At 48.6% G+C, this 17,157-nt stretch overlaps 1 protein-coding gene across 1 annotated transcript in view; it reads left to right on the top strand.

Moving 5' to 3' along the window:
• Positions 1 to 11,938, top strand: part of Nipsnap2 (nipsnap homolog 2) — a 28,927-nt gene extending 16,989 nt beyond the window's left edge. The window contains exons 8-11 of the mRNA XM_048790080.1: positions 573 to 604; positions 5,564 to 5,658; positions 9,408 to 9,491; positions 10,855 to 11,938. Coding sequence (XP_048646037.1) covers positions 573 to 604; positions 5,564 to 5,658; positions 9,408 to 9,491; positions 10,855 to 10,919 — 276 coding nt within the window. The 3' untranslated portion in view covers positions 10,920 to 11,938. The remainder of the gene's footprint in view (positions 1 to 572; positions 605 to 5,563; positions 5,659 to 9,407; positions 9,492 to 10,854) is intronic.
• The last annotated feature ends 5,219 nt before the right edge of the window (positions 11,939 to 17,157 follow it).

The raw sequence follows: 17,157 nt of genomic DNA on the forward strand, positions 1-17,157 counted from the left end.
AAAAAAAAAAAAAAAAAAAAAAATTAACCATTGTGGCTATTGAGCAAATTATTCAGCATGTAAAAGTAAAAGGAATTGTGCATGTGGAGGGGAGTGGTGCTGGGGACTCGCCAGGGCCTCATGATGCTGGTAGGTGTTCACCACTGAGCCACACCCCACCTGGGAATCACCTTTTGTGGTACTTTGTAATTGTTCCCCAACCACTAGAACATGAGCCTCAGACAGCAGAATTGACTTTCTGTTGACAAATAATGATTGTGTGTTCCGTGGAGAAGATGGTTGGTTGTGCCTGTGATAAAACAGAACATCTCAGCAGCCCTCAGCGTCTAATGATCACCTCTGAATTAGAGGAGGTGATTGGTGACCTTCGGTGCATCTGCTCACTGTGTCCCTGATGATGGACATGGATGCCTTGCTCTGATGTGTATGTGATGTCTGCCTGCATGAAGCTATTGAGTGCTGCTCTTGCTGTGGGGCAGGCACATGGTGAACAAGCATGTTTGCACTCCTATTTCTATTTTTTTTTTTTTTCACAGAAAAACTAACAAACCAAAATCTAAATCTCTTTTCAGCCAGGAACCATGATCGAATGGGGCAATTACTGGTGAGTATATTATCAATATTGAGTTTGTAAGTCATATTAGTCTTATTAATAGGTTTTTTTAACCCATAGTGTTAATACTAAGAAATACATCTGAGACTAATGCCATAACTTGACTCTAGACTTTTAAAAATGGCGGGGGGAGGGGAGGGAAGCACAGGATCTTGCTGTGTTGCCAGGCTGCTCTCAAACTTTGACCCAAGCAGTGCTCCTGCCTCTGCCACCCAGGCAGTAGGGATCACAGGCATGTACCTTGCACCCAGCTTAGACTCTTGTTTTGTTTTATGTTTTTATTATGAAATTTCCAAAACATATACAAAACTAGAGAGAATAATACCATGGATCCCCCTTTCCACACCTATACTAAGCCTCAAAAATCATCTACCTATGGCCAATCTTGTTTAGACCTGACTCCTCCAGTCCAGACTATTTGAAATTACCCACATGGCCTCAAACTTGTGATCCTCCTGTCTCAGCTTCCCAAGTCTCTGGAATTACAGGCATGAGCCACCATGCCCAGCAAGATTCTTAATTTTCTTAAAAATATTTTTTAGTTGTTGATGGACCTTTATTTTATTTATTTGTATGTGGTGCTGAGAATTGAACCCAGTACCTCACGCATGCTATGCAAGCGCTCTACCACAGAGCTACAACCCCATCCCCAAGATTCTTAATTTTTAAAACAAAAATATTGGTGAGGTTATTCCATGTACAAAAAGTTCAGTCAGGGTTGGTAGCCACGCTTGTAATCTTAGTGACTTGGGAGACTGAGGCAAGAGGATCAAAAGTTAGAGGCCAGTCTCAGAATTTAGCAAGACCATGTCTCAAAATAAAAAGTAAAAAGGGCTAAGGACGTGGCTCAATGGCAGATGACCTCTGGGTTTAATCGCCAATACCAAAAAAAAAAAAAGAATACAGATAACCCAATTAAAAATTGAGTAAGGGGCTTGAGCAGGTGATTCTCCAAGAAAGATACAGAGATTTGGCTTAGTTTGGTTTTTTACCAGAGCTGGGGATTGAATCCATTGTCTTGTACCTACCAAGCACAAAAAGATATAGAAATGACTAATAGCATATAAAAAGATGCTCAACATCAGTAACACAAGAAAAATACAAACCAAAACTAAAAGGGGTATCACGCAACACCCATTAGGATGGCCACTGTCAATAGAGCAGAAAGTAGCACGTGTGGGCAGGATGCAGAGAGACAGTATCCATGAGAGTGAAGTCTCACAGCTTCTGTGGGAAGCAACATGGAGGTTCCCCAAGTTAAAAATGGACACATAGTAGCATCTAGGAGTTCCACTTTTGGGTAAACATCCAAGAAGATCCAAGCAGGATCCCACAGAGGTGTTCACAGGCCTGCATCCGTTGCAGCCCCATCCACAGCAGCCAAGAGGTAGAGGCAGCTCAGTGTCTAAGAGCAGATGCATCCTGAGGGGCACAGAGTAGAATAGCATGCAGCCTTGAGAAAGCAGGGGTCATCGCTGCTATGACGTGGAAAGGCCAGTCACAGCAAGACAGATAGGCAGATCCACCCACAGGACCCGTATCCAATGCAGGCAGGTCACAGGCCAGATGGAAAGGATCTCACAGGGGTTGGCAGGAGTTTCAGTGTGGTTCTGCAGGTGGTAAGGCCTAGATACCTCATGTACAGCAGTGCAGACATGCATGGCACACTGAACTGTGCACTTCCAAATGGTTAGGTGGTAAAAATATATAACAAATAAAAAATTAAAAGGTTAGTGGTCAGTTTTCTTTCTTTTTTTTTTTTTTTGGTACTGGGGATGGAACCCATGGGCACTTAACCACTGAGCCATATCCCCAGCCTTTTTAACTTTTTTGTTTTATCTTGAGGCAGGGTCTCACTAAATTGCGTAGGGACTTGCTAATTTGCTGAGGCTGGCCTGCGATCTGCCTCAGCCTCCAAGTACCTGGATTCCAGGCACGCGCCACCTTGCCTACTGTACTGCTCCATTCATGAAGTTTCCAAAGAGCCAGCTCTGTGCAAACATAGGGTGGACTAATGGGTCCTGGCTACATGGGAGTGGACATGAGTGCAAATGGGCATGAAGGGGCTTTGGCACAGCTGGACTGTGATCACAGCACCAGCCTGTGGATTTACTGAGAACCACAGAATTGTACACCAGTGAATTTCTTGACATGTAAAATATAATCCAACACACCTCGTTTAGTGTAATTTAGCCTCAGATCCAAGGATGATTCTGAATCAAGAAAGTGAGGCATATACAACCAAGACTGGAGTAGGTGTCCCTACACACGCTCCTGGAGGTGCCCCACACAGCTGCTGCGCCATGTCTCTGCCAGGGGCCATCTGCAACTCTCTTCCACGCTTGGCATGTCTTCGGTGGTCAGTGAATATTGAGTGGGTGGACATGTGGGCAGCAGAAGCTGTGGTTACATAAGAAATAGATCCACGGTACTTGCCCAAGTTGTGAACCACTTGGAAGCTGTGGAGAGAGAGATCACAGTGTAGTCACGCATGGAACTTTTACAAAGTGGTTTAAATAAGCCAGATCTGCACTGATAGCACAAGAGAATCTTGAGAACGCTACGCTGAGGATGGAAAACTAAAAAGAATACCTGAGGCTGATGGCTCTGTATGCCTGCACCAGCCACCTTATAGCCGCCATGGCATTATCTTCTCACAGAAGAGGCCGAGCAGTGCTTGGGAGAATCCCAGGGTAGAAGCAACTTGGCGGTGCTGGTCCTCATGGGTGCTCTTTAAGCCTGAATCTGTGGCTATTACTTACTTTCAATTTGTATTGAAGCATTCCTGTTTCAATCATGAAGTTTCTCACTTTGTGTTACATCGGTACAGATCTCTTTGGCCCTGGCACATGGTCCTGAGATTTCTATTTCTAACAGCTCTTTCCTCGGATGTCAAGCTCAGTAACACCAGCCACAAGATCTTTAGTCTGAGGCCAAGACATCCTCTTGATGGTGTGCTGCTATGCACACTAGTCCATTGGGGGATTCTCCTTTGTTCTTGTGCTTCTTGTTTTTGGCCTGTAACTGTAATAACTTAGATGTTCAATTTAATTTGTGCATATTACTAATTAAGATTTGGTAGGGAATCCACAAGGATGTAATGAGGTTATTCAGTTCCTTATAAAAATTTTCATGTCCCAGTTCAACCCTGAATTTGTATTCTGGCACATAGGTGACTATTGAGACGGTGGTTTCCTCTCAGTGCATGCTCTGGTCATTAGCAGGCTGAGGCAGGTATGTTTCCTTTGCCTTCCACGAATGAACTAGAAGAATCCAGAATGAAAAGAATAATCCGGAACACTTTATCACTCAATGAAATAGATTTTTCCTTCTGAGCAGACTTAGAATGCACATTAAATTAATTTGCTTAATTTCAATAATTTACCAATCTGATGTGTAATTTTCATGAAATTATTGATCACTTACTTACAAATGTAAAGGTAAAAGAATCTAATACTGTCATGGCCAACTTATGGGGGCTCTACCACAAGAAGCCGAGAACTTGGGCCTGGCCAGGTGCTGGTGTCCCCAAGTGGAGGAAGAGAACATGTGTGCAGAGTGGTCCCAGGCAGACTGCATCCTCACTCCCAGGTTGTTCCTGTGCAGACTTCACGCCCTGTGAGATGGCATGATTCAGCTCCTATAGGAGGATGAGCTGGCCAGCCAGCCTCGGAGTCTCAGTATCCCCCGGGGTCACGCCTGCCCCACAGGTGTTGGTAGGTGGTGTCCTTGGCCATGTGCCTCCAGCCCGTTGAAAACAAGTTATGCTGAGTGCCTTCCCAAGTCCTGTTGACTCAGGGTGTGCTGGCTGTAGGCCTGAGCCTGGGCAGCACTGGCACCAGTGTCCTGGGTGATACCTGGAGGGAGGGCTCTGACAGCTCCGGCTTTACTTCTGGTGGCATCCCTACATCTGCAGCCCCTGACTTCATTTTCACTTTCAATTCTAAAAAAAGGTACCCAATACAAGTATGAAAGAAGGTGCTCAAATTGGAGAACTGATGGCCTTTGGCAGCAAAATTTTAAACAACTCTTTTTTTTTTTTTTTTTTTACTAAGGATTGAACCCAGGGGCGCTTAGCCACTGAGCCACATCCCCAGCCCCTTTTAAAATATTTTATTTAGAGACAGGGTCACATTTAGTTCCTTAGAGCCTCACTAAGTTGCTGAGGCTGGCTTTGAACTCGTGATCTTCCTGCCTTAGCCTCCCAAGCCACTGGGATTTCAGGTGTGTGCCACCATGCCCAGCGATTTTAAACAATCTTTAGCCACTTTAATCACACTTTGGTGTTGTGTGCAGATGAACTTTCTTGCATATATAGTACATGTTGAGTGCCTCTTAGTATCCATTTTCCGATGGATTGCTCTGATTAGAAAGGGACCCATCGGTAACTTTGCTGGTGACAGTGATGGTCTGATGGTGCCTGCCCAGAAGCTGCTGTCTGTTCTCCCACTGCTTTACAGTGGCTCTCAGTGCCATGCTTCTCAGGAGCTGCCCTCTGGCTACTGTGAAAGAGTGATGCTCTCTTCTGTGCTTGGCCCCATCCTCCAGGGTGGGCTTTGTCTCCTATGGGGGAAATTCCCTCTGGAGTCCTGGTGTTTAGTGCCCCACTTTCTCCTAAAGAGTGTCCTTGGAGAAGCAATTATTTTTAAGTTGCCAGGTCATCTCTGCCAGTTTTCTTATATCAGGAATTCTGGCAGCCACATATGTACCTGATGTCACTGTTCATGTGAATAGTCATGAAATCCTTTTCACTTCTCTCAAAAATGATGCAGCTACAGAGAGGTGTATTTGTCTTTCACATGCACTAAAGTGACTTCTGATTGTGTTTAATAGTCTGGTAGCAATTTGATGACTTTAAGAGCAGCTATCTTTGTTCTAAACAAACGGCCTGCATGTGGGAGGGGTAGCCTACTGACTCAGCTTCTAACCCTGCCTACTTTTCTCTTGTAGGGCTCGGGCCATCCGTTTTAGACAAGACAGTAACGAGGCAGTGGGCGGGTTCTTCTCGCAGATTGGGCAGCTGTACATGGTGCACCACCTTTGGGGTAGGTACGCCCCCTCTGCTCTGAGTGGCTGGAACTTAGGCGCCCATTCCTAATCAGGTCATGCTGGGTGATGGCGCAGATCAGCAGCCATGAGCACCATGGCATATCCCCAACCTCAGACCTCAGACCACCAAGTGCAGGCCTGTCCCAACACACAGAGGCAAAGGCCAATGGTCTACTGGAGACCAGGGAGCCCAGCGAAGGGACAGAGGGGTGGTGAGGAGTGGCTCACAAACCCTGGGGCTGCGCCCTCTTCACCTTCTGCACCCTCCTCACCCCAGCCCAGAGCATCCCCATACTCTCTCCCACTTCCTGTGTTGAGAGAGTGCCCTGTCCCAGTACCTTTCTCCCTCTCCCTCTCTGCCCTACCCACCAACTTCTGTTTGGCACCTCCTTTGGTGTCCTCAGGGCCTGATTCAGATGTTACTCACCCCTGGGAATGAGTGTCACTGCCTCCCACACCACAGGAGTGATCTGGCTGATGTCACTGCCCCCAAGCCCTGTGTGATGCTGGCTGATGCTCTGATGGCTTTGCGCCTCCCTCCCAGCTAGAGTAGGATCCAGGGCTCAGCGTGAGGCTGGACATGCCTCTGGACATGGTCAAGAGGCCCCCAAGGAAAAGGATAACTCATGGTCAGGCTGGGTTAGTCAACGGAGAGGGGCTGGGTAGTTTGCCTGATTGGGTTCCACGGGTCTTGGGAGCCTGTCTGCCTGCTATGTCAGTGTTCAGGGTTTAGAGACTCGGCCAGCAGGTCTCTGAGGCATTAAACACCAGTGCCGTGACCTAGGGTGTGCATGGTCCACTTCCTGGGGAGGTGATCAGGATACTCAGAGGCCTAAAGAGGACTTAAAGTGAGAGGTATTTGGGGAAATCCTAAGAGCCAAGAGGTGAGCAGGACCTCAGGATCCAGGTGGAATTGACAAGCAAGGTAGGAAGAGGGGCTGAATGAGGAGGAAATAGAGTCCTCAGAGAGCCACACAGTGCATACCAACTGCCTGGCAGCCAGCTGCTGGGAAGCCAGGTCTGAGAGGGTCAGTTTAGGCGAAAAGGTAGCCTTGACTTTGTGCCCCTGGTGCCTGCCCCCACAAATGCCCTGCAGTCTGAGGGAGCTCTCCCACCTCACCCCCAGACACCCTGCGCAGTCCAGATGCCACTCACCTCAGCCCATGCACGGGATGTCCCTGCAGCGAAGGGGGCTGAAATCCTACACCAAGTGACAGGTGCCGTGTGCCCTTCAGCTGTGTGGAGCACGGAGGGTAGCACAGCTGCCCAGAGCTCAGTTCTCTCCAGCCCAGTTTCCACCCCAGGAGTGTCGGTTTTCCAATGCAGTAGGTTAAAAACATTTTTACACTGTGTTCTGCCTTTGGCCTTCTGCGATTAAGATACACGTAATTTAATCTTTAGGGCCTAATTTGAAGTGAGTATGGAGTCATTTTTATTATTTCAAAACTGGCATCTGTCCAGTGGATACAAACTGAAAAGTCAGGCCTGCCCCACGCCTCTCCGTTGTCTCTGCCTAAAGAGGCATCCAGGTGAGCCAGGGACACACTGAGGAGGACCTCTGTCACCCCATGATTCACCTGTCGAGAGGGGTCAAGCCAGGAGCACGTCCCTTCTCAGCACATGTCACCCGCCACCCACCTGGTCTGGATGGGACTCCCTGGTGAAGAGCTGGGGCTGCAACAGGCAGGTGCAGCGGAGCCTGGCAGGCCCTCACTGCCTCCAGGCCCCTGGAGCAGCAGGTGCTCCCTGTGCAGAGGCCCAGACCCCTTCTTTGCCTTCCTCCCATGCCAAAGTGTCCACCTTTGTCCTAGTCTGCATCCCCCATATCCCTGCCCAGTCCCTTATGAGAGGGGACCTGGGGTGTGCAGATGTGCTCTCTCCATGGCCTGCCCCACAGTGCCATGTTTCTGGAGCAAGACAGCCCGCATTCATCAGGCCTCTCCAACCTGCAGGCCACTCTGCTGTTTGACACATCATCCCTTTTTTCCTAACCCTGTGGCTCAAAGCTGGCAAACAGGTGCTCAGACCACACAGTTGAGTGGCCCAGCCAGGCTCTGGCTCAGCACTCCTGGCTGTCAGAGTCTCTCCTTCTCTTACCCCTGTAGGACTATCCCTCTCCCACCCTCCTCAGTCTCCTCCACCCACCACCCCACCATGCCCCCCTTCCAGTATGGTGTTGTGCTCAAGGCCACCTTTGAAAGTCATCCCACAGCTGGGTGCGACGTCCATACCTGTAATCCCAGCAGCTCAGGAGGCTGAAGCAAGAGGATTGCAAGTTCAAAGCCAGCCTCAGAGACTTACTGAGACCCTCAACAACTTAGTGAGACTCTGTGTCAGAATGAAATATAAAAAAAAGGGCTGGGGAGGGCTGGGGTTGTGGCCTAGTGGTAGAACACTTGCCTTGCATGTGTGAGGCACTGGGTTTGCTTCTCAGCACCACATTTAAATAAATGAATAAAATAAAGGTCCATCAACAATATATCTATATATATATATATGGAGAGAGAGAGAGAGTTGCTTAAAAAAAAAGGTTAGGGATGTGGCTCAGTGGTTAAACACTTCTGGGTTTGAGCCTTGGGACAAAAAAAAAAAGAAAGAAAGAGATAAAAATGTCAGCCACCCCCCAAAGAAGAGAAAGGCAGAGAATGGATAAGTAAATATGGAATATACATAGAATTGAGCATCATTCAGCCATAGAACAGGATAAAGTTCTGATCATTGTCAGACACAGACGAGCCTTGCGACATCAGGCTAAGTGAAGTGAGGTGGTAGAGAAGGGCTCCTGCTGTGTGCTCCCCCTGGGTGTGGCACACAGTGTCCAGAGAGCAACAGGCTGGTGGCTACTGGGCAACAGGCAGGAGCTGCAGGGAGACATGGGTGGGAAGGCTGTGTGGACGGCAGTGCTGAGGATGTGCGGCCGTGGGAGTTCCCACCAGAACCCTGCACTTACTGGCCACAGTGGTCAGTGCTGTGTAGGCTTATTTTACCATACTGAAAATACAACTGAAACTGTGGAAGCACCCCCAGGCTGTGAGTCCTAGGGAAAACCCTGTGTCCACACGGTGAGCTGACAGGCCTTCTCCCAGCCAGGAGGCCCTGCAGTTCTGTTGAGAACTGGAAGGAAGGAAGAACCCGGGAGTCCTTCAGCCTCAAGCAACCCCATGTGGAGATGCCCACGGGTACTTACCAGCAAGCAGTGCAAGTAGTGGGAAGTCCTTGCCAGGGACTCAGGGGTCAGCCCGGCAGGCTGCTGTGGACCTTTGGACTCCTCCAGGCAGCTCTCCAGGAGTGCTCCTATGTGCCCTGCACTCGCTGGGCTGCCTGGCTCCACCTCTCTGTGCTACACTCAGGGTCTCTCACCTAAAGTGGAGTTTGTTTTGTTTGTTTCTGTGGTGCTGGGACCTCACCTGGTCTCAGGAGCTGGGCAGGTGCTCTCCCCATGTGTTAGTCCCCAGAACCTCTGCGCTCGAAGTGGCTGTTGTCTGTGGTCCACGGTGCCCAGTCATGAGTTGACATGTGTGTGGAGTGGCCCTGCCTCAGGAGGCTGCCAGGGCTCAGGGCAGGTTGCTTTGCTTCTCCCACCAGGCCCAGACTGTGTTTTCTCAGGTGAACATGCCGTTTTCCCAGCTGGGTACTAAGTGCCCATGGTAGTGTCTGAGAAAACCCTGTGACCTGTCGAATAGTGACCACTGCAATACAGGGCATGATGTTGAAGTCTTGCTTTTTCTGTGTGATTATTTTCAAGCTTACAAGGATCTTCAGACCAGGGAAGATATACGGAACGCAGCCTGGCACAAACATGGCTGGGAAGAGCTGGTGTACTACACAGGTAACACTTGGAGGCACACGAAGCAGACCCTGCGTGAGTGTGCGTGTCTGGTTGTCACAGTGCTGGGGATTGGACCCGGGCCTCCTTGGTGCTAGGCAAGCACTCTCCTGCTGAGCTGCGTCCCAGCCCCACCCAGGTAGTATTCTAACAGTCCTCAAGGATTTGATTCTTGCGGCTCCAGCTATGTTCTTTCACCCTGAAGCTAATGTGTATTCTATAAAAACAGGGTGGAAAGAGTGGAGGTGTAGATATTTTCTGTAACACTTACTTGACTTTGTTTTTGTAAAGAAGAACATTGATTCTTTCACATATGTATACTGCCTGGGACAGTTTTCAGACCCTTGGATGTTGTGAATTTTATAATATTACTTCTTTGGGGGGTTTTGTTTGTTTTGTAGATTTCTAGATTCTTTGAAAATTTGTTACACAAATTTTTTAAACTTTCTCTTTCTCATCAAGATTGTCAGTTCCAAAAAACATAACCATAGTAGGTCAATTGAGAAGAGTAATTTTGCCAGGCAAACCGTGGCTCAAGTCTATAATTCCAGCCACTTGAGAAGCTAAGGCAGGAGGATCCCAAGTTTAAGGCCAGCCTCAGCAACTTAGCAAGGCCCTAAGCAACTTAGTGAGATTCTGTGTCAGAATAAAAAAATAAAAAGGACTGGGGATGTGGCTCATTGGTTAAGCACCCCTGGGTTCAATCCTGGTACCAAAAATAAAAGAAAAGAAATTAAGTTTGGTAAATCAGTTTGGTAAAACACATATGCATGCACACATATACATACATGTATACATACACATATACACACATAAATCATAAGTACACCCCAGTGATGCCAACAGACCCCCTGAATACCAACCATGTTGTATGTCAGGTATTTTTAAGCCCATATATTACCAAGAAAATGCAAGAGTAATTTATTCAGGGAAGTAAGTATCACCTTGTCTTTTTTTTAAAGATCATGTGATTCTGGCTACTCTTACCCTCTCCATCAGCTCCCAAAGCTGTGTTTGCCTCACAGGGCAGTTTTACAAGTACTATCTCTCTCTTTCTCTCTTTGTACAGAATATATGCAAATATAGTATTGTTTGATTTTATATAATTTTATTTTAATTAAAAGAACCTTTTGAGAAATCACCTTTTTTTTTTTTTGTCACAATATGGACTTTCCTACTTTCCCACACATGAAACACATTTCCAGGTAGGATCTTGTCCAGTTTTAATAACATCCTATAGGAGGCTAGCCAACCTGCCCTGAACTCAGTTCTGCCTCCGGGCTCGTCATCTCAGCAGCCTGCTTGTTGGTGTGTGTCGTGCAGTGCAGTGGAGAAACCAGCACACTGACCTTGCTGCTGTGTTCAGTCCCACTCATTCAGGAAATGGAATCCAGAATCATGATCCCACTGAAGACCTCACCCCTACAGTAGAGCAGAGAATCCGTGTGCCTGCGCGAGTCTGGGGACAGGCATGTCATAGATGAATTGTGCATCGACGAGAGAGAAACACGGATGTGTAAGCTGCTGTACATAGCTTCTGAGAGACCTCCTTACAACCCACATCATCTGTGAAAGAGACACTGCCTCGGACTGGCTAGCAGGGCCAACCTCCCATGTCTGTCAAACCACCTGGCAGTACTGGCCACCTGCCCCTCTCTCCAGCAGCCCAGTCCAGATTAAAATTTGAATCATATCTGAATAAGATTCCACCCATGAAAAACATCCAGGCTTTGCTTTCTAAATAGCAAATCTGTTTTATAATTACAGATTTTGACAAATTTCTTGTATCAGGAAGAAATACAAATTTTGTCACGTTCCTGGAGCATTTTTTTCTGAGTCTCAAACTAGGAACAAATTATGAGTGTCCTAAACACCTGAAGCTATTAGCTTACCTGCATTTTTAGTCAGCAGAGTCAGCAGTGTAAGCACCGGGCTGTGGAAGCTGGGGTGCTTCAGTCAGTGGCTCAGGCTCCCATAGGGTGCAGTGATGTCTGCAGAGCGTGGCTTGACCTGTGTTGTGTGAACTTAAAATGAACGCCTGGAATAGCACTAATTTTTATTTGTAATATTTTTCTATAAAACAAGCAGCACTTGGAATAGAGGTTTTATTTTGTGAACAATCACTTATGACCTGAGGCACTGGGTTGGTATTTTACTAAGCTCACAGAAGGTGATCCCAAGGCCTTGCAGGAGGCCTGTTAGGTCTGAGTCAGCGTCCAGCTCACCCTTTGTCCTGCCTGTTGGGTTCAGTTGTTAAAGTAGTGTGCCAATTTTGTGACTGTAATCATGTGAAAGACCTGTTGAACTGAAAAATCATGTCTTCCCCACAAATTGAGGAATTTATGTGTAAAATAAAGTGTGAATAAATCTCATCAAATGTCAAAGTTTTACATGTGAATGGTTTTCTCCAAGAACATATAAAAGTCAATAAAATCATCTTAGTTTTCTCATATTGTGTGTTTGTGATCTTATTTGTGTGGACTTGTGCAGAGAAAGACTTGTGCTGCTGTTAGGGGTTGTGCAGGAGGAGGAGCTGTGGCACAGAGCACCGCGGCTCCCACTGGACCCTTCTGCCTACCTGCACAGCTATTCACATCTACTAGCTGGGGCCTGACCTGCAGATTGAGGAGAAAACACCTGCTCAGGCCTGCTCATGGAGTGTTGGTGAAACTACAGTTCTTCTTTTCCCATCTAAGTCCTTGAAGACCTGGAGGGTCCTCCCGCTATCCCTCCACCTGTGGAGTGCCTGGCCCAGGCCAGATGCTGAACTCACGTTGGCAGGATGTGTAAAGTAGAAGACGTGGAAAAGTGAGGTACTGTTAGTGCAGGTGATGTGGCTGCTCTGAGCTGGGAGGGGCTGCTGGAAACGGACAGTCACGTAGGAATTGCAAGGACTAACAGGTGCTGGGGTAGAAGGATCGTGAGCTTGAGGCCAACCTGAGCAACAGAGCAAGACCCCGTCTCAAAAACTAAAAATTAAGTTTAGAAAATTGTGAATTTGGGGCTGGGGATGTAGCTCAAGCGGTAGCGCGCTCGCCTGGCATGCGTGCGGCCCGGGTTCGATCCTCAGCACCACATACAAACAAAGATGTTGTGTCCGCCAATAACTAAAAAAAAAATAAATATTAAAAAAAAAAAAAAAGAAAATTGTGAATTTGTAATGAAATGCTGTTTAGAGGCCATTCTCCCTGTGACCTCATCCGGTTCCCACCCACAGGCCACTGAGTTCCTGGAGAGTACCCCTCTACAGGTACCAGAGGGAACATGCAAAAGCCACATGATCTCTTGCTTCTGTCTCTTGATCTTGCTTCTGTAAAGGATCTTTCTGTTCAGAAAAGCAGGAAACAGAGTGACCCTCTGAAACGGAATCCCCTCAGGATGCACCCTTTCCTGGGAACAGTCATCCTGCCCTAATCACAGGGCCTCACAGGGCAGCCTGAGACCTGGGTTTAGTCTTCATTCTGTTCAACAGATACTGAGCTTACCAGCAGGCGGGTTTGTTCGCAAGGTGCTCGGCCTTGAGCACCTCGTGAACCAATCCGCCTGCTGCTCTTGTGAAGGAGAGGAGACAGAGAAGGCTGGCGGTTAAGATTTAACAGTACTGTAAATAATTCACATGGTGGTAGAAGCTGATCAATAGTGTGCAGGAAGCACAGGGTGATGGAGGTGAAGTCTAAGGGTGGACTGGGATCAGGATGAGGTACCAAGAACACGGCCAAGGCACACTCACTAAAAGCTGAGATGAAGGATGGAAGACATGAAGATGCCAGCCGACATTGGGAAATGCCTCTGTGCCCAGAGTCACACCTAGTGTATGCTGAGCACAGTGGAGATCACTGCAGTGGAGCAGAGGAGAGGGAGTGCTGGGGGAGGTGACTCCGGTCAAGGGGTGGCCTCAGGAGGACCTTGACTTTTACCCTAAGCCAGAAGCTCCAAGCAGAGGTGGGGCATAACCGGACTTACATTTTAAATGGGGGCTTGGATGAGCAGTAGAAGTAGGGAGGGAATTCGGATTCTAAATGCCCTTTGATGGCAGAGCCACATGAGTTCCAGAAGAATCAACTGTGGAGTGCAAATGAAAGAGAAATCCAAAGTGCCCTAAGGTTCTGGCCTGAGGACCTAGAAAGATGGGGTAGGCTGCAGATGGAACAGATTAGGAAGCAAAAAGCAGGAATTCTGTCTAAATCACATTGAATTTAAGATCCCAGGCCTGTGCTCACGTGGAGATGTCAGGAGGGATGTTGGTTCTGAATCTGGAATTCAGAAGTGTGGTCTGGCCTGAAGGCCACTCTTCCCATTGTCCAAACACAGAACTTCGGGTGAGACAGGGTGAGCTCATAAGGGATGGATGCAGATGGAGAGCCTGTTGGGTGTGTGGAAGACCCCCTTCTTGGAGAACATCATGGACTCCCTTACCCATCCCCCTCCTCTCCAAAGGGCGCCAAGCCAAGAGCACCAAATTCAAAGGTTTCCCCCACCAATCCCCACAGGACACAGTGTCTGCTCGCTGTTCCTGAGTCACTCTGCCAATCAGCACCCACCACATCCCCTATGCAACCCTTCTGAAGCTGAAGTTTCTAAGCATACACTCTCTTCTCTCTCCTTTCTTCCCTCTCTCTGCCTTCTTCCTCTCTGCCCTCCTCCTCTTCTTTCTCTCTCTCTGCCCTCCTCTTCTCTCTCTGCTCTTTGCCTCTCCTTCGGGCAGCCCCCCAATAAAATCTCTTGGTTGAATCTCTGTCTCTCGTGAGTCACTCGCCTTTCAGAGCCCATGTGGGAAACCAGCAGGGAAGGCCAAGAAAGCACCAGGGAGAGGAGAATACTGAGAGGGCTACCTGAGGACAATTCCCCAGGTATAGGCGAGACAGCCCACTGGAAGCCACAGGCTGGGTCAGATGGGTCTGAAAACTCACCACTGACTTAGCAACATGGTGGTCACTGGTGACCCTCCACTCAAATGTTGTTATTAAACTGATTTATGAAACTGTCTCTATCATAGCAATTCCCACCCAGATTGTCAAATCATTTATTAAACCTATTCCTACTGCTATCCAAACTCATCTTCTGTTCACTGGGTGTAAGTCTGGTGGTTATTGCATGAGCCAAGAAATTTCCAAGTACGATGCAGGAGGATGCTCTGGTCTGCTTCATAAAACAGGTGTCCCTTTCAGCTGGCATCACTGCCACTGTGAAAAGCCCTGGTACTGCATTCTGCCTTCCTTTCCTCTCAGCTACCCCTTGATAGAACCTGCCCCCTTTTTTCTTTTCACAACTGCCAACAAAACATCTTTTTGTAAATCATCTCCACATTATTATTTATTAAATTTATACTTTTGGTTTCTATCTAGAACATCAGAGATGTCCATTCAATAATATGTTAATGACTCAGTGGATGGGAGGGAAAGAGAAAGTATGGAGACTGGCAGTTCTTTGGGATTTTTTTTCCTTTGGTGCTTGGGATGAATCCAGACTTTATGCCTGTGAGGTGAGTGCTCACCACTGACCCACACGCCTGACCACCATCAGTTCTACTTGAAAAAACACGCACTCAGAAGATGGGCAGTGTCTTTGTTCACACCACTTACAATCCAAGTTCTAAAGTGCTAATAAATTAGTGAGATGTCTAGGTAAACTCAATAAAAACAATTCAAAAGAGGATTAATATATAGAAATATATTCAAAATTAGGAAATGTGATCAGCAAAGTACCAAACAGTCCTCCATTTCTTGTACTTTGTCTTCAGAGTTTAGTGATCTTAAAAAAAACCTGGGGCTGGGGTGTTGCTTAGGGGTAGAGCTCTCGCCTAGCATGTGCTGAGGCCAAAAGAAAAGGAAAGCCACTTGGCTCTTTGCTCCCCCGCAGCCTGCAGAGGCCTGCTGGGGGCCTGCTGGGTTGGGACTTGGGGCAGACAGAGGCCAAGCTGCCGGCTATGAACAAGAGCTCCTGAAGGGAAGGGAGCCCAGGGCTCTCCTTGGAGTTGCAAGTATTTGCCACCAAGAGGAACCACGCCCACGTGAACACACAAGGAGCAGCACGGTAATGCCCAGCAGCAACCTAAGCGCCACCAGAGCCACCTTGAAAGTGACTGGCACCCTGCAGACAGTGGCAGGGACTGTGGCAGCTTCCCGCTAAAGGCCTGCATGGAGTCCCTGCGCTGCCTCACGGCCCCAAGCTAATGAAAGGTAAATGGAAGTGAATCTGTGCTTTGTATTTGTTGTAGAAAATGAAAAAATCGCCCAACTTCTCAGCAGAACAGGCCTTCTACTGGGGAGTGAGGTTTCGTTTGCTGTTTCAACTCGACCATGCTCTGGTCAGTTCACTTGGGCTGGAGATGGTAAATCTTTAACTCTCCAGTAGGCTCAGGATGGAGGCTGCAGTGACACCACTGGCCTGGGCCGGGCTTGGGATGCGACCTCAGAGCAGCATTTTGCTTTGGTGAGCAGTTTCCCAACTGTCAGGGGACAGCAGGAGCCACTGCTGACCTCAGAGCTGTGAGAAAGCATGGGGACACCTTGGGTGGGGCGGGACCTGCGGCTCACAGGTGCCCCACTCCCAGGTTTCTGATCGCAAAGATCCACCCACACCAGCTCCAGCCTGGGGAGTACAGCCACGTTGGGCCTCCCCACTGGCCTCCCAGACACTGGCCTCCAGGCACAAGGCTGCCAGTTGGAGACCAGCCTCAGCAACAAAATTAAGGGCTGGGGAGTAACTTAGCTCCCAGGTTCAATTCCCAGTATCAAAACCAAACAAAACCTACAGCCTCCATCCAATAGGAGACAGAGACTGTCAAAGCCTTGACCTGGGGAGGGCAGGCTGGGGATGGGCGAAGGCACCCGGGCCTGCCTACAGTTTAGAACCAGGACCGATACCGATGACATAACATCTTCGGTTTCATAAACAGTTCTCATAGAGTGAATAAACGGTGTCATGAGAACAGGAGGCCACAGGACACTGCCGCCATTTCCTGATCCCATCCTGTGCAGCCACCTAACTCCCAGGAGTCCAGAATCAGAGAAGCAGAAGAGGGTGGCACGTTCTTGCGCTATTTCAGACTCAGCCTCCACAACAAAGACGCGATTGTCCAGACCGCCTTTGGCTTTCCTCAGCTAGCGCCATTAGGGAGGAGGGGCTGCGTGCTCTGTTCGACAAAAGGCTGCAAGTGGGCGTCGCGACTCCTCGACTCCTTGGCAGAACAGAGCCCGGTCGCCCAGCGCCTACTGCTGGCGGCAGCTCCCCATCTGCGCCGCAGCTTGTTCCCGCACAGGCAGCTCCCGCAGCTGGGTGGCGGTAAAGGTGAAGCCACCGCAGAGCGAAGGCCGCAGCAGCCCCCAGGCCTGCAGGCCAGGTCCAGCCTAGAGCTCGCCGCTGGAGCCAGAGGCCAGAACAGCCCAGGCGAGGTGCCAGCGGCGCTCAACGCCTGAGATCGAGCTGCTGTTGTCAAGCCCGCTTCGTGCCGCTCCCACCGAGGTGGCTTTGAGGGCAGCTGCACTCATCTGACTTATCTGGCTACATAATTATTTGATTATTTGGCCAAACTTAAGTATTTGGTCAAATTCTTCAAGTGACTTCCAATATTCAATCCTGATTGGGGCTGGGGATGCAGCGAGGGGTAGAGGCCCGCTCCGCCGTGCAGTGCAGACCCTAGTCCCACCCCGCTCGGCCCGTGCAGGAC

Source organism: Marmota marmota, unplaced genomic scaffold (assembly GCF_001458135.2).
Source record: "Marmota marmota marmota unplaced genomic scaffold, marMar, whole genome shotgun sequence".
Lineage (NCBI taxonomy): Eukaryota > Metazoa > Chordata > Mammalia > Rodentia > Sciuridae > Marmota > Marmota marmota.